Consider the following 18,465-nt stretch of genomic DNA (forward strand, 5'->3'; position numbering starts at 1 on the left):
ATGACAGACTTCATTTGGTAGAGAAAATGCTTCTTCACAATCTTTTTCAAATATCTTACACTTTAAATTTAACAGCTAGTCTTGGATACTCTGCTGCCTTGTGATAGCAAAAGCAGTATTTCTGAAATAGCCTGCCTTGGATTAAATGCGAGCGTAGGTCAGTGGAGTGATTCTGCCTGCCACAAGAGTAAGAAAGAAGGATTGGAAGCTGTACTGTTTTGATAGGCTATGACTGGGGTGGAGGGGATGACCCTGGAGATGAACTCAATTGAAACTTAGCATGTACCTCAATGAAATGTAACAAGCAATTAATAACATTTGAGAGAATATTGAATAAAACTACTTAACATTTCACAACTGCTTTAGGTAGGTAAATATGAACAGAAGTTAGAACACAGGTGAAGTAGTGCTGCTGTTACAACTATCAGAGAACATACATGAGATTCCTCCCCCCCCCCCTTCGGGTGCTTCAGGCTCAGTGTTATATTCTGTATGGTAGCAGTGGGGCTGGCTCAGCCATTAGGCAAACTGGAGCAGCAGCCCCATGAGCACCCCACTGGTGGTCCACAAGGGCTGCCAGTATCCGCTGAAATCACACGGAATCTCGCAAACACACAATAGCTCATGCAATTTGGTCATGTTAGGTATAAATTGGGTGAGATCTTGCCTGGAATTGGTTCCAAATGCGGGAGCTGCTACTCGGCCTGCAGCAGAGGGGGCAGGGCAGGCTGAGAGGCGGCGCTGGAGGCAACAGGCATGGCACTTTCTGTTTCGGTCTCCCTAGGCAGCTGATTGGTGGGAATATTCAAACTATGTTGGTTCTTCCAACATGAATGTTTTTGAAATTCAGTTGAGTTTTCCCAGTTCCCTCCCACTTGCAATTAAAAAAATAAAAACTCTGTTTAATGTCGGGCTGACAAATAGGCTACAACGCTTTCCCCTGATGTTTAGTTTTCTGTGTGCAGGGACCAAGCTACACCTGTAACCCGATCTTGCAATCCCAGAAAGAAGTTTGCATATTAGCACAATAAGGAATGGTTCACAGGTCTCTGAAGTTGACCAGCAGCTGAGGGGGGAGCCAGGATAGAGTTCCCACAGAGCTGTCTATGGAGAGTGGAGTCAGTGTTACCAATGCAGAGCCATTTGCCCTTTCCCCAGGTGTCTGCTGGTCTATCTGTGATGTGAGGTCATCTGTCCTTCCCAATTTTCTCTTAGGCTGGTGTGCTTGGGACACTTTGAGAGCTTTGTCCCAGGTGCTGTTCCCACACCTACATATGAGAAACTGCTTCAAGTCTCCCTGCTGACTGAAACTCCCCTTTACCTCACAGTTCATTGCTTCCTTGGGAACATTTTACTTTTAAACCTGCATTCATTTATTTTGCTGCCACCTTCATGACATTAGATTCCCTATACTAGCAAAGTGAGTGGTGCCATTCTGGGAGTATACTCAGTGGTAAACCTGAGTTTGCTTCTGTGAAATAGCTCTATCCCTTCTGCAGTCTATCCTCTGCTCTTTCTTATCAAAAAATCATTTGCTAATTTGTTCAAGAAGATTGACCAGCTCCACCTATCCTCTCATGCTCTCCTTTCCCTTGTAATAAGAAGTTGCTTTCTTGGCTATTTATTCTCCTGTTCTTCACCCCTTCCAGGCTAGATTTTGCTCTTTTCACTCCACTGAAGGTTACCAGGTTTTAAAATATTCTTCCTACCATTTTGAGAGGCCTTTTTGTCATCGTGATCCTTCTTCACTTCTCTGCTTCTCCATGCTGTTGATCATACCATCTCCTTTACTTTCTTTCCTCTGGACTTCCCTCATATTTTTCTCTTCTTATTCCCATTCAAAATTTCTAATTCATCCTTTGCTGTGTTATCATTCATACTTTTCTACTCTGGTCACTGTTTGTTCTTGTGACTTTTTCTTCTACCATTGTATTGATTACCATCATCCATATTATTCTTTCTTGGTGATATCTGTTCTGATAGTCTGTGTCTGCAGTAGTCAATCCAGAATCTCTCCATAAAATGAATCAACCTAATTGCTTTGAATATGCCACCATCTACCTATGTATTAGGGCACTGTCACATTTGCTGAACATCAAAGTTTTGGGCCTTCCATTTAAGACTCTCTCCACCTTTCTACTCTTCCCCCCCCAACTTTTTCTTAACTGTTATCTGAACAGGCTTAAGTGCTGATTTTCCTGTCCCTTCTTCTTTTTCACAGGCTGATCAAACACTTTTATGTTTTTCTCCCATTTCCCTTTCCCATGTTACTCTCTATGTCAAGAACCAACTTCCCCAAACTTGTTTATTCTGCAAAGAATTTATTGAATCACTGTACATACTCTTGTTGACATTTCCATTCCACCTTAAGGAACAGGCATGTGGAATTGTTGTGTGTCACATGTCTGTTTACATTCCAGCACAGTATGCTGGGAACTTCCGCTTGTGTATAGCTTTTGCTTTTGCTGTTCTCTCTGAGACGACATGAGAGAGAGACGACATGTTTCTTTGTTCTGATTTATGATTAATAAATCTGTAGCCGTAGTATGACTTCACAAGCCTCACGCCTATTCTGTGTGCACAGTACACTCTGCTAATAGCGTGCCCTGGCTTCTCAAGTCCGGGTCACTGATTTACATTGGAGCACGGGCCGATGAAAGGAGACGTCCGAGCTGGGGCTTGCCAGCTGGCCTCCCAGCCTCTGCATGTCGACAGCTCTCACAAGTCTGCACCACCTTTCCTGTTCTCCTTCCCAAATCCTCACTTTACAATTTTATCAATCTCCATTATCTCCCACTATCAATATTTTGCCCTTATAACATGTGCTTTCAATTTTTTAAGCCATGTCTATTATTTGATTTGTGTGTTCAGCTCAAAATAGCAGTTCTTATGCTATCTAAAGAAAATAAATTATCATTAGTAATAGTCGGAGTATGTTCAAAAGCTATAATAGGTAAATATGGTTGGGCTTTATATAGCATTTATTCTGACAAGATCCCTCAGCAGTTATACACATAGTTGTAGAGTATATATGAAAATGATAATAGGTACATTTACAATCCAGCAAAATTTAGTCATGACGAAGTCTCATCGGCATCTCTGGGAGTTTAAATTAGTTGTGACTAACTAGCACTGATGCTTTCAATGGGTCTTAGTCATGACTAACTTTACCTGAAGTGCAGGGCCCTCCTGTATATGTGGACAGTTTCATTTGATCATGACTCATATTTTGTCTGTCACCCTCTTGCAAGGAGAGTAAAATAATTAATGATAGCATTCACACCTGGAAAGAAAGCTTGTAGAAAAGCATCAGAACAAAAAACTTGCATCTCTCTGTCCTTTCCCCCCTTCTTTGATTAGTAATTGCACCTTTTATTTTTCTTTCTGCTTTCCCCTTGCAGATAGTAATTGTACAGTTTGGTGGTAAACCTTTTAGCTGTTCCCCTTTGGAGCTTGACCAGTGGATGTGGTGTGTGTTTATTGGATTAGGTGAACTTGTATGGGGTCAGGTAAGGACTACTTATTTTATATAATTACAAAGAAAATCACACATTTTATAGTAAGGCTGCAATCCTATCTACACTTACTTGGGGATCCCACTCAGGGCCATCTTAAGCATATGCGGCGCCAGGATGCAAAGATCTGCCCAGCGCCCCACCCCCCAGGTTGCCCGGTCCCAGGTGCGCAGGAGGGCGGAGCTAGCCAGCCACATCAGCATCTCACTGGCTCGGTCGCCCCCAAACTTGCAGCGCAGAGCTGCCCGCAGAAGAGCCTGCCACGGCGCTCCAACCAATGGGTGGGCTCTTCTCCATACTCAACTCTTGGGCCCTGGACTCTTGGCCTGGCACTCCTGAGAGCCCCCACCCCTAGCGCCTATGGGTAAGACGGCCCTGGTCCCACTGAAGACAGTGGTGCTTACTTCTGAGGACACATGCAGAAGGATTGTGGTGTAAACAATTTTATTCGTATATTTAAGGTGGGTATTGCAAATGACTTGACTAGTATTTTTTTAAAAAAATGTAATTGTCACTGACGTCAAATGAAATTCAGTAAAGCATGTAAATGCTTCACATTCTTCTAGGGTTTGAAATATAGATGAAGGCCGCACTCTGAATCTCTTTGTGGTTGTGAGATTCACATTGCTGCCTATGGTTGATGGACCCTTATTTTATTTTATTATTTCATCCCACCCTTCCTGAAATATGCTTGGGCAGCATACACAGACTCCTCCCATTTTGTCCTCACAACAACCCTGTGAGGTAGGATAGGTTGACAGTGTGTGTCAGGCCCACAGTAAACTACATAATCAGGAAGCATGTTTCCACAGTTTAAGCCTAAAGGTCTAATAACCACAAAACCTTGGCTCTTGAATGGCCCAGGACTCTTTCATCACCTACAGCAAACAGTAAGAAAACCCTGTTTTAGCAGAAATTCAAATTTTCTGAATTTCAACCAACGTTAGTTGCTTCATTTATATTACTATTTCCAGGCTGCTTTTCTGCCCAAATACTTCCAAATGATACATAGTTGTTTGGAGCTGTTATCAGATCCTGACAATTACCGTACCGAATGAAACTTGCAACTGTGCTGGAAAGCTAACGTTTCCTAATATCTTTCATATATTATCCGCTGTTAACTAATATATTCAAACTGTATCCTAAAATGTCCTCACCAGAAAAGGCTGACAGGAACATGAGTTCCAAGAAAGGCAGAGAAGTTCACCCTGTAATTAGAACATGTACAGTAAAGACAAAACACTTTAAAGCAAATGAGGCAGAATTCAAATGCAGAAGTCCATTATTTTCAATGGAATTCATATTTCTAAAAGTCACACTTACAAGGTGACTTGTAAGCTACTTACACTTTTGAATTCCCCTCCCCCTTGAAATTATGGTTGCAGTTTTCCTCTTACTCTTTGAAACCAGTATTGAGAATCACAGTCATGCTGGAAAGTTTGAAAACGTAGGAGCCCTGCTGGATCAGGCCAAAGGCTTCTCTACACCAGCTCCCTCTTCCCCACAGTGGTCAACCAGATCCCTGAGGGCAGGACATGGGGGCTTGGCCACACAGGGTCAAGGATGGCATATTTCCCATGCCCCAAGGCCTTCTTTCAGATGTGCCCTGTGGGTCAGCACAGTGATTGCACAATTTCCTGGAGCCCTAAATTCAGTCTCTTGCGAATTCATACCCAGTCTAATGTGTAATTTATTTTAAAGAACTTCAGCACATGTGCCCTCAAAACAGCCTCTTCAGGCTGAATGTTCACTGGCATGTTATACATTACAACTCAGAGAACCACTTCTGTGGATAGTAATATTTGATTTCTCCCTCTTCCAATGTTTTACCATCCAAGAAAAAGTGATGAGATAAGGATGTAATGCCAGCTACATCTTCATGGACAGATCACCTGTAAAAGTTTCTCTGTCTACACACCCTTCCAGGTCTCTGTGTGGAGATTTTTAGACTCTCCTGTGCCTAGCCAAAAAGCTGGCAGGGGGAAGAGTGCCTAATGCCATGAGCAGTTTCCATTGGCTCGTATTAGTTGGGTTGGAATGAGGGTTCTATAGATCTGTTTCCAGTCTATGCCAGTTTTGCAAGTTTTCATTCAGGTTTGTTCCATCCTGTTTCCATAATAAATTTTTAATTAAAAAAAAAATCCAGACAAATTTCACACAAAATACTAATGTCATGTTTCCCTCTGAGCTCTTTGATTCAGACCAGGAGGAGGAGACACCTGAGGATGAGCACGTAGAAGGAAAGAGGGGTGAGGCTATGCTGGAGAGCCCTCAAGACAAAGCCCCTATCTGCCCCCCCTCCAGTTCACCTGGAACTACTGATGAGGCAGTAGACCCAGGACCTGCTCTTTCCCTGCCTGTTGAGATTGCTTCATAAGATGTAGAGTAGTACTTCATCCATCAAAGATCTTTGGGCTGATGTGAATTCCTTGGCAAACGACAATATATATTTTGTTTGTCCTCGATTAAACTTGTAGTTTGTCTAATACAGACACGATTTTCACATACTCTCTACAAACGGTGCTCAATGGCATAATTCTAAAACTTACTTTCAGGTCATTGCAACTATCCCAACGAGTAGGCTAAAATTTTTAAAGGAGGCAGGAGGTCTTACATTAAAAGAAGAGGCGCCTGAAGAGGAGATGAATGAAGATGTAGAAGAAATTGACCACGCAGAAAGAGAACTTCGGCGTGGGCAAATCCTCTGGTTCCGAGGACTCAATAGAATCCAGACCCAGGTATGTTGTGCTACAAGGTTGGGGATATATTCTCCCCCAAGCTGCTTTACATTTAGACAAAATAATTCTATACCCTTAGTCCATATTGCAAAGCTCTATGTAGCTCTGATATGAGCAGGAACTGTTGTTGCATTTCTGTGACAGGGAATGCTTTGCATATTCAAACCACTGAATATTTGGAGGATTTCACAGTGCTGAGATGTGGACCTCCACAGGTGAATCAAAGCTTCTGTGTATTATTGAGTAGGACAACATCAAGTGGGCTGGAGCCCTGTTGCTTGGAGGCAGGAAAACATCACTCCCTTTTCCTGCCTTGCCTGGAGCAGACCTTTAACTTGCTTGTGCTTTTCTGGCCTGGTTTAATTGTTTAGAAATGTGAGTCTTGAGTGTTAGATGAGTGTGTGAATGGTATGGCTCCACCCCTGTGTTTGTTCTAGTGTTTCTGTGGGTGTATTCAAAGCTTTTGTAGTTTATTTTCCCTCTGTGTTTTTGGCTGTTAGTCCTCTTCAGTCTGTTGTGGCGTGACCATTGCTCCCCTGTAAACATCCCCCCCAATCAATTATTCACCTACTCCAAGTCAATTTCCCCATTTATTAATTGGTAATTTGGATTCCGCCATCCCACAATGGACGGTAAATTATTCAAAAACAATTGATTAGTTATAAAATTAATTCTGATTGACCCACAAATTAATTTTAAAGCCTTAGCGCAGACAAGAAATGTTTAACTGATTAACTTACTGAACCAGAGTTAGTTCATTCTTCTTGCTGCCTCTGGAAATAAAATGCCTAAAGTTTTATAGAAGAGTTCTGTTGGGTCCTCAAGTGAGTTAAATATTCCATTGTAGTGATTATGTTGGCCAGCCTTCAGGCAATAGGAGGATTACAGCTCATTTGGTGTTGTTCTAGTGGCCCCTATACTCTTCAGATGTGGGCAGCAGTCCCCCTTCACCTGTGTTTGTGGGCTTGGAAAGAGAATAGAAAGTATAAAGCACAGAAAGAATGTTTCCTTAGCCTACAAGTTATAAACAAGTAAACTAGCAAAATCTGAAAGAAATATATGCAAGCTTGCAATATAAACAGTATACTTAGCTCTGTAATTTTGCATTACACCTAGAAGCTACTGTGATACATCAAACATTTCTGTGTTGCACTATCTCTGTTACTGTATTCATTCATAAAAAAATAGGATAATCTTGTATTGTTTCCCAGGAGTTTTGCATGAGTCTTTTTGAAACTAATGAATCCTTTGTTTCGCACCATCAAAAATTGATATTTGAATATATATACGTGTATATATATATATATATATATATATATATAGGGGACGCGGGTGGTGCTGTGGTCTAAACCACAGAGCCTAGGGCTTGCCGATCAGAAGGTTGGCGGTTCGAATCCCCATGACGGGGTGAGCTCCCGTTGCTTGGCCCCTGCTCCTGCCAACCTAGCAGTTTGAAAGCATGTCAAAGTGCAAGTAGATAAATAGGTACCGCTCTGGCGGGAAGGTAAACGGCATTTCCGTGCACTGATCTGGTTCGCCAGAAGCGGCTTAGTCATGCTGGCCACATGACCCGGAAGCTGTATGCCGGCTCCCTCAGCCAATAAAGCGAGATGAGCACCACAACCCCAGAGTCGTCCGTGTCGGGACCTAATGGTCAGGGGTCCATTTACCTTTACCTTACACACACACACACACACACAGATGTCTGTGATAAACTTGAAATAGGGTTAACCTTGTTCTTTATCTTGTCAGCAAAACCTTGAGAGCTAGAAGCTAAAAAAAGTTTTTCCATATGTTGTATTACTGCATTTGTTTTTAATTAGAGAATTTGGGCATGGCACCAGGATTCTACCTTTTTCTGCTTGTAAAAAAATATTTAATTGTTTTACTATAATATGAGGAAAAGGCTATGCATGATAAATATATCCAAGTCAGTAGAAGAAAAGGATGGAAGCAGATTTATTAAAATTGGCAACAAAATTTGTTTACTAAAAATGTTTAAATCATGTGGGTTTCTTTTTTCTGCTCTCTGAATAGGGGTGTTTGTCACTGCAGTAAAGTGTGAAGGTAGTACTAAAAATAGTCAGTTTCTGGAAGGACTATTTTAGTCAAAGCTTTGAAAAGATGTGCTCCCTATAATGCAATGGAGTAGAAGAAAATGAAAATACTTCGGGGCACATCGGGGGTAAAATTAATCTATCTTGGAAGGTTTATTTTTACAATCAGATTTTTAAAGCAATGTGGTTCTATTAAAGCAAATGCTAGTTAATTTTCTAAAGCAGAAGTTGATGTATTTTTAGGGGGGCTGTGAATGTTTTTAGTGCAAGAGAAAAATTTCTATTACAGTGGTGCCCCGCAAGACGAATGCCTCGCAAGACGGAAAACTCGCTAGACGAAAGAGTTTTCCGTTTTGGAGGTGCTTCGCAAAATGAATCTCCTATGGGCTTGCTTCGCAAGACGACAATGTCTTGCGAGTTCCTGCTGGTTTTTCCCCCTCCCCCCTTTTTCTAAGCCGCTAAGCCGCTTATCAGCTGATCCGATCAGCAGATAAGCCGCTAAAGCCGCTAATAGCGCTAAGCCGCTTAACAGCTGATCCTATCAGCAGATAAGCCGCTAAAAGCCGCTAATAGCGCTAAGCCGCTTATCAGCTGATCCGATCAGCAGATAAGCCGCTAAAAGCCTCTAAAAGCCGCTAATAGCGCTAATCCGCTAATCCTTCAATGGGCTTGCTTCGCAAGACGAAAAAAACTGCTAGACGAAGAGAATCACAGAACGGATTCTTTTCGTCTTGCGAGGCACCACTGTATCCCTTTTGAGTTTTGTAAAGAAATAAAAAAGAATGGAAAAGGAAGTGGTGGGATTGGGTGAATGGGAGTAGACCATAGAGCTGGATAAATTTACATTTTTCACTGTGTAAATAATTAAATGAAGATCTGCTCACTTGGGTTAGAGCAGTGATTTGGGATTACTCTCTGAGAGAGAAAAATATTTAATTATATGCCCAAATGGGGGGCTACTATCAGCCCTAAGTAATCCTCTAAATGTGAATTATTTTCTTCCTGATGGCTGTAGGAGGAGTATTGTCTGTTGACATTTCTGTCAGGATGTCTTTCTGGTTGTGGTGAGTGTAAACAACAAGGAGCAAATACTGCTCTTAGTTCCCCTTGTAGATTGAGAAATATCCTTTAGTTCTATATACTTTTATCTTCATGATCCATGGAAAATTCTTGTTGTTTACTGTTTAAACCAAAATAAACAATAATGATGTTTTCTTGCTAACCAACACTGTTCACTTTCCTTTCTGCTTAGAAGTAGATGTATTGTGAAAGGCTTTGCTGGTACGTTCCCTGCCAGTTGGAGTCTGTGACTGCCCCGCTCCATGCCTCCATCATGTGCTCATTTGACATCAACAAGCCATTAATTCAGAAAGAGTTTTGCAAGCGGCTCCAATATATCCACTGGAGAGTTCCCATATGTTTGGGAAGTCCAGATTAGTAAAAGAATTACTGCTGGGCAGTTACTGTCAGGATGGTGCATCCGGATGCCCCAGTTCAGATAAGCAGAACACCCAAATTAATTAGTACACCTCTACTGCATTTTACAGGAAATAATCAAACAAAGGATTTCTGTGAAGATTATGTTGATAGGCTTCCTCGTGAATGGCGGAATGATAGAAATCCTCCAACGCATTATACACTTCTGGAAACATGGGGAGGGTGATTGGAGCACCTTTTCCAACTCTTTGATTTTTTCACTCAATGTGTGCACCTAGTGTGTGTCAACTGGCCACTTATTCCCCAACCGTCCCCCCTCTATGGGGGAAGATGGAACTTGAAGAGGTAAACCCCCAACCCTCTGGTTTACATCAAGGTGGAGTCTCTGTTCTCTCCCTCTTCTGTGTACCCTTACAGGAGAGACAATAAAGGAGTCCTGCACGTCAATATTCAGACCCTTTCCCCCCCTCCTATCTTGCATTATAGGAATTGAAATGACAACACCACCACCATATCTCAACACATTCCCAGGAAATTCTCTCCCTCTCTCATGTACGCACGCACGCACGCACACGTACACACACGCACACACACACACACTTTTAATAGGAGGAGACCAAAACAGGAGATGTGGGTTAAAGCTAAAGTCTGTGACAGATCTTGCGCTTGGATTTTATTTGTTCATCTGTTTAAACTTTGTAAACAGCAGCCTCTGTTATATTCCAATTTGAATAACAATATTGTTAGCTAAGAGATTAGAGTTCAGATGTAGTGAGAAACCATGTTTTCCTGCAATGTGAAATAACACTTTACTTAGAGTGCCTCTGGTTGTGTGCTCTTCATATCATGCTTAGAAAACTGATTTGCTTAAATGATGGCTAGTGAGAACAAGACAAGGTTTGATTCTGGATTGTCCTTACAAACCATAGCTGCTCAAATTTGGATAGAACTGCTTTTAGTTTAAAAGTAAAAGTGGAGGCTCTCAGTCTTTGCCTTTGGCACACAAAAGATGTAAAGGAGGAGCACACAAACCCAAGGCTCATATAGTGAGGAACCATAGTTTCATGTTGCAGCAGAATCAGCATTTTCTACCAGCTTTTCCTGTATCTACATATGGAACAAATTAGTAACTTTAAGGCACAAACTAGGAGACAGGAGGGGAAAAACTTCAGATTACTCCATTTTCTTGCCTATTTGGCAAGATTGATTTATCAAGTTGCCATATTAGAGTAATAAACTGCAACTTTCATCACCAAAGTAGTCTTGACTGGCATTTTAAGAATTTAGTGCAATAGCTGAAGGGGAGGGGAAAATTAAATTTTCTCTTTTGAAGAGGTACAAGGGCTTTTAGCAAAATTCTACTCATCCAGGTTACTACTATAATAGAACTGAATATAATATCCAGTTTCCTTTAAAATGTTTCCTAGTTTGACTTCAGTTCTTTCTTCTTCAACACAGAACAGGTGACACCTTTTTATATTATCTCTACTGCTTTCACACAGAAGGCAAACTTTAAACCTGCTCTGCCCTCAGAATACCCCTTGTTAGGCTTTTCTAACAGATGTTTTCCACTAATTATTCAGGAAGTTGGGATGTTTAGGTACAAATACATCTGTGAAATCTTAGTGCTGTTATGGACAGTAAATACTGATCTTTCCATATTTACTTGAACTTGGTTTTTCTTTGTTTTTTAGTCTTAGTACAGACCTCTTTTATAATATGATTGAAGAGCATGTAAAATTGATTGACTAGATTTCCACAATGGCACATACATGATAGTCTCTTAGCAGGGACTCTAGAAAGCTTGCTGAATTGTCCCTGTTGGAGAGTGCTTAGGATTGCATTAGACTATTTCAAGCCAGAATTTGTATTCAGTTCTACTTAAAAGGATTAATTTAGTCAAGTAACTAAGTGCTCCTTAATATTAAGAATGCAATTTATTGTAGTCAAAATAGATTCTTATTGAATGCTGTTCAGCCATTTATGAGCCTTTGGCAAATTTGCCAAAGAGACACTGTGGCCTGTTAGGTAGTGAAGAATCTGGGTCCAAAGCTATAGTAAGTTTGTATATATACTGCATTTTCCAAAAATACATTTGTACTCAAAGCAGTTCACAGAAAACAGTCTAAATACCATAATGGTACAAAGAAACTATAGCACATAATAAAAGATACACTATTACTCCAAGATTACACATCAAAAAGTAAGCCTAAATCTTATCAATCTTATCAATAGGTCAATTAACAATGTTTAATACCTTCACATCCCAAGGTAGCCCCACGCTAATGGCATTAGTTCAGGACACCAGGCATCCATATTAAAGACTCAGCCATTGTAGATTAATAACTACATTTCTCAGGGTTCCTGATGTCCAAGAGAAGACCATTTCAGGATTCAAAGTGTCAGGGAAGACGAGGCATATTACAGGGAATCCTCCAATTTTTCATTATTTGTTTATTTTAAATATACATACTCCACTTTTCACCTGATCTGGGTCTCAAAGTGACTTTCAAAGAATCAAAACATGCAGTTTATAAAATTTTAAGCAATGCTGTATGCTTGCTGGTATGACTCCATCAAGGCTTTGGATTTGTGTTTCATTTACTTTCAGTTGCCCCTTCCTTGACCAGATAGAATTGTTATGCCCAGGATATAACAGTTCATGATGGTCTACCAAATGAAATACAGCATGGCTTCTCCAGAACCATGTGCCAGATCATGTGACAACCTGCCCTATTAATAAGTAAATATTGGGATGAATTCACATAGCTACATGTCCAAAGGAGCTTAGACTTATGTTTCTTGAATAGAAACTTAAATGCTGAATGGCAAAGTTATTTTGAAATGGAAGGGAGATTTTAAAGATTAGGATAAAGCAGTAGGTTTGTGGCGTAGGAATGGATATTTACTGCTGAAAGAATAGAAGTTTCAAAATGTACTGGGCATGCCATAAAGGACATATCCGTGTCCAGACACAGTACATATATTCCAGCTCCACTCTACTTGTGCTTTAAAAGTTATTTATATTGCTCCAGAATGTGGATGAGGAGAAATCCAGTTTTAATAGATAGCTTTGATGTTCATATGTGCATTTTAATGCACATTAAACGAATGTGGTTTTTGTTCCAGCAAGTAATGCACACAAAGATGCATTCTGCTACATGTGGATCTCCCTAACTGCTTCTTAGTGACGATCACAAATGTCCCAAGTAAGGTGCTCACACAGGTGAACATCATACCTTGAATGTTCAGCTCTGCACAGTATTCTGAAAGCAAGGCTCTGTTTGCCCTGATCCCATGAGCCTAACATTTCCTATGAGACCAAAGATGAAGAAACATAGCTTTGAGCAGGTGTGCAAAAGAAAGATGTTTCAGCCCGTTAAAGCATCAAATGTGACATTTGTACTAATCCTAGGTATCTTTGTGATACCTTGATCAGTATTTTGTGATCCATTTGTGTCTTACTGAGACGTATGTAAACATATTCATCCTAAGGTGTTCTGATGTAACACCTAGTCTAAAAACACCAGTATTGTGCTTTCCGTTATATTACAAATGTTTTTGCAGTAGGCACAGTGGAATCTCCCCTTCACTACCATAACCCTTAATGGCAATCACAAGTGTGTGTGTGTGTGTAATTGTATATTTGCCAAAATGTCTGTGACAAAATATTTATGAGAAGAAATTTATCAGCTAGAGATGAGTGACCTACCCATGGCTTGTGTTGTAATGATTCAGAAATAAGCTAAGCCATTTCCCCTAAAAACAGGAAATGATTCTGCTTGTTTTCAGTACATTCTGAATTTGGATGGGTCTTAGAATCCCACATCTCTAGCTGTCAAATGACCGCTTCATACAGCCAGGACAGCTCTCTCCAGACTGTGAGAAGATGCTGAGGTTAAACTGGCCTTCCAGGAGGAAAAAGCTGTTGTGGGGTGGGCTTGGAGTAAGAGGATCATTTCTAGTAGTCAGCATATCCCCTGCATAGCCTGTTTAAAGGTTGTGGGGCAAAAATTGCTTGTGGTGAGGATCCTGTTTCTGGACCCAGGGGTCTTCTGCAGGGAGTGGATTTCCTCTCCACCCCCTGCAGCTTCTTCAATATAATTGTGTAATATCATCCCTAAGTCAATCACTACTAGTCAAAATGTTTATTCGGCTTTACCCCCATCATAAAGCACAACACACAAAACAAATCAAATAAAACAGCGGTCTCGTACAAGCCACAAGTAATATAACGCAATTCACAGCTCACAAGGACAAATATTGGCAAATCAAAACAAAAATTTAAGATTAAAGTTAAAAATTTAGGCACTACGCTAAAATCAATATCTGATGTCAATATCAAAAATTCTTATAACTATCAATAATCAGCTAACATTCCATTCCGTCTCTTGTACGAGAGGACGGCTGTTAGGAATTTAGCAACCTGTAGAGTAATATAAGGATCTACATCTTGAAGAACCCAGGCAAGCTGTAGGTCTACTGGTTTGTCAGCCATAGGCTGGATTATGGAGTTTAGTATACTAGCACGAGCTGAACTGTACATAGGGCAGATAAACATAACATGATGTAAAGATTCAGATGTTTTCATTTCACAAGCACACATTGAAGGGACTTGGCCCTTAGTGAATCTATGTCTCAGCACGTTTGTTGGAAAAACATTGAACCTGGCTCTAATGAAGGCATATCGGCGAGATGCGGCTATAAGTGATGTTAAGTAGGACGGAGCAGTATTTTAATTGAAACAGAAGAGTATTTCAAGGATTATTACTTTTTTTGGGCAAGGTTTGCATTATGAACTCTTGAAGCCTAACTTAGCCTGTCGAGCTTTGCTTTCATATCTAATACATCTAATATCCATATTTGTTTTCCTAGCAACATAATGTGTAGCAGTATAATACCACCTAACATTTGTATAGCACTTTCAAATGTTCAAAGTGCTTAATGTGTTATTTATCTGGTTGTAATCTTTGCAACAGACCTTTCAGGTAAGTCAGTGTTTTCCTCCATGGAGCAATTGAGGCTGAGAAGGAACGGCTTGAGTAAAGTACCCAGTGTGTTCAGGGCAGAGGTGATATGAAAACAAGAGACTTCCTGGTTCATACTCTGCCCTGCCATCAGGTCCTGTGTGGCAGGTGCCTCAGAAGAAAGATCCTGGGTAAAAAATGATATTTTCAACCTGGGTGGATGCAATTTGAATCTTCTACTTGGCTCCAAAATGTACAGGTGTACCCAATACAATGAATTAGTAAATTATTTGTAAATGGAAAGCTATTTCACTGTGCAACTTTCATAATCAGAATCACTGTTGGTGAATGATAAAAAAGAATGAGGTAATTTTAATGTGGTTCAAGTACATAAGAAGTCTTCAGTTTACCTTTTGACTATTATGAATCTGAAATGGTCAGAAAAGTGGTTCATATGACATTTATTATTCAGTACTATTATTTCAGTCTGCAATCCTATACACACTTATCAGGGGCTAAGCCCAGTTGAACTGAATGGTGCTTTTCTCTGAATAGACATGCATAGGTAGAATTTGTTTTTTAAATGAGATTGGATGTCTGAATTTCTTCCCTGTCCTGCTTTTTGAAGAAAATCTACATGGTAATAGCTACAAGGGTAATGACTATCTGCAGATGAACTCCATAGTAATGTCTGAAATTAATTTATTATTAAAGCCCAATAATAACACAAATGTATACATAACAATTTTTCTTCTAACTACCATGAAATGAGTTGGCAAACTGTCAGTTGTGCTGCCTAACTTTGTTCTGTACAGAACCTGCCTGTCTATTCTAAATTTTAAAGGGGGCTTGTTTTATTCTGACCTTGAAAATGGAAGCACTATTTGTATGAGCAGCTGAACTTGACTAGAAAATATTGTTCCTGTGGGTTGCAAAGCTCTGTCCGTTCGTCAAGCAACTTGTCTCATTCTTTCCTCCATTACAGATCGAAGTAGTCAATACTTTCAAGAGTGGCACTTCCTTTCAGGGGGCTCTCAGGAGACAATCCTCCGTCACAAGCCAGAACCAGGATGTAACCAATATTTCTAGCCCTAGCCACGTTTCGTTATCCAATGCTCTTTCCTCTCCTACCAGCACAACTGCTGCGGCGGCTGGGCGTGAGTGTGTATTCTTAATGCATCTGATTACAGAGATGCCAACTTATCTAGCAGTCATTCAAGACTGGGCCATTCAAGATTATGTCCCTTTCCCACCTCTTATATTCCAGAATAAGTCATATAGTTGAAATATTGGCACACCACAGTGGCACTTTTCCTTACAGGTCTCCATTTTCAGAAATAGGGTGTGCCTCTATAAAGCTACCTCCTATGGAATGAATACCAATTGCTTCTTTTATGAAAATATCTCTATATCATAAATCTCCTCTGAACAGTTCACATGTTCACATTTCTTCTTAGATTGTAAACTACATCTCCTGTTGACTCATCTTTCCAAGGCTGCTTTGCTTTATAAAATATTGGACTAGATTTTATGTAGTAGGACAACACTTGAAAACATATAAAGCAGGATTGTTCTCACACATGCTCTGAGATAGTAAATTGTTCTATTGAATCTATTATCACGCCCATTTCTTTAATACTGTTATCTATGCAGTTCACTACTGAATGCCTAGTATACTTCCGGTTGTGTCCAGTGTTGTGCCTCCACTGACGAAAGACTCTTTGGTCCAGTGGAGGCTCTTATCAGTGGAACAGGGAAGGAGACTATTCTTACCATCCACCCCTGCAACACCCGCCCCAAACAATGACACTGTTCCAAAGTTCCCCAAACTCCCTGGGGAAATTTTTATGGGTGATGGGGACTGCAGGGAGGAGGGTGAACATACACTTAATTCTCCTTTCTGAGGATGAAAGCTATTGTTAGATCAAAGAGGCTTCCATCTTTGGATACAATCCTATTCAAATAAATAGGAAACATTATACCCTGTAAAAAAAGTATAAATAATCAACAACCAACTTAAGAATTTCCTATGTGTGCACCATCCCTAAATGTATTCCATCAGTGAAGAGTAACATAATAGATGCTAAATATTTAGGTTTAGTAAATATTAGGATTTAATTAGAACTTGTTTGTTATATCTGGGATGTGTTATAAGACAGTCTCAGTGTGTATTATAACCAAGTAATGTGAGGGGTTTGAAGGGTTTAATTAGTTTTTATGTGTAAAGATTTCTATCAGACCTTGAGAATGTAATCAAGATTCATGTGTATTGAAAGATGTGTGTGTGGACCTACTTCTGAGCACCAGCAATTAGCATTTGAAGAGTTAATTAACCTAGGTAAACATCCTAAGTGTATACCAGCCTTTAATCCTAGTCAATCAACTAGTGTTGATGAAGTCAAACAAACTCCTTTCATAGGTGAGCCTTGGAGAATTAACCATTAGTACTTCAGCGCATCAAAAGTTCAAGCCATTGGAATGTGAATGAGTAAGGCGGCAAATAAATTAGTAGAAATAATAAAAATAATAATAGTAATAAATAATTTCATTATTTATATTCTGCCCATCTGACTGGGTTGCCCCAGTCACTCTGGGTGGCTCCCCACAAAATATTAAAAACACAATAAAACATAAACCATTAAAAGATGGTACAAGGAAGCAGACAAGGAACTATGTGTGCATGCGCCCTGGAGACCAAGATAGCCTGCAGATCAGAAAGGAGGCTGGTGATTCTGCCGTAAGGATAAGGTGGCATTTTGAGGTGCTGCTGCTGTGCACCCCTCCATCGAAGGCTAAATGTTGTATATATGTGTAAAATAAACCATATACAGTATCTTAAAACACGACAGCCTCTGCTGTGTCTGAACTCCCAACGGAAACACGGTCCTGAGTCACCCCCCAGGGGGCCCTGGAATCTTGTAACTCTGGTGTCAGAAGTGTGACACTGGTGTCAGAAGTGGGTTCACACACACAATCCAATACACATGGACCTTGATCACATTTTCAAGGTCTGATACAGGCTTTACACATAAACACAAATTAAACACTTCAAGTCACTTGGGTGACTTCCAACATATATAAAAGCATAAGAAAACATTGCACATTAAAAGACTTTCCTATACAGGGTGTGCCTCTCTGGGAGAGTTGCCACAAGTGGGCAACCACTGATAATATTAATTTGGTAAATATGTGCCTTTAACAAAACTACTCAAGTTACAATAAGATTACTTCCCTTGCCAGCTATTGCTTTCACATTATCTGCGGTAGCTGAACAAGTATAAAATGTGCATGCATAGTCACATGAAAGTTGTTATCCCATGGTTACTCTTTTTCTGCAATTGCATTTAACTACATTTTTAAAAGGCTGTTTAAACCATTTAAACATTTATAAAGAGTTTTGAGGCAAAAATGAAATAGTTATGCATGCATGTTAGAGCCTTTGACTTTTTTAAAACCAGATTGCACTAAAAATATTGGTCAAGACCCAAATTCACACCACCACGTGCAGCTTCACTTTTCCTTTCTCTGCTTTTCTGCAGCCCCAGCCCCATTCTTCTCTGGGGAGGTGGGGTCTGCAACTCTCTGGCAAGAAGGAGAGAGAGGATAAGTCCCGTTTGTGTGAATAGAAGTCTGTCATGCAAGTGGGCTGCTGTAGTTGAATATCAGCAAACCTTTCTATGCAACTAGCTGGTCATATGTTCCAGTAACTTTAAAAAGCAGGCAGGAACCAGTATATAGGATATGAAACCCA

General features: G+C 40.3%; 1 protein-coding gene across 20 annotated transcripts in view; it reads left to right on the forward strand.

The window, feature by feature from the left end:
- Window positions 1–18,465, forward strand: part of ATP2B2 (ATPase plasma membrane Ca2+ transporting 2) — a 365,380-nt gene that overhangs the window by 333,407 nt on the left and 13,508 nt on the right. For 14 of the 20 annotated variants that reach the window (XR_014522401.1, XR_014522402.1, XR_014522403.1 and 11 more), the window contains 2 exons: window positions 3,402–3,509; window positions 6,071–6,253. Coding sequence is in view for 6 of the 20 variants with exons in the window: in XM_083488913.1 (XP_083345039.1) it covers window positions 3,402–3,509; window positions 6,071–6,253; window positions 15,700–15,871 (463 nt within the window). In the remaining 14 variants the exon portion in view is untranslated. Of the gene's footprint in view, window positions 1–3,401; window positions 3,510–6,070; window positions 6,254–9,325; window positions 9,375–15,699; window positions 15,872–18,465 lie in introns of all 20 variants that reach the window. The other 6 variants (XM_083488913.1, XM_083488912.1, XM_083488915.1 and 3 more) reach the window with 3 other exon arrangements.

Source organism: Podarcis liolepis (genome assembly GCF_965112155.1).
Source record: "Podarcis liolepis genome assembly, chromosome: 2".
Taxonomy (NCBI): Eukaryota; Metazoa; Chordata; class Lepidosauria; order Squamata; family Lacertidae; genus Podarcis; species Podarcis liolepis.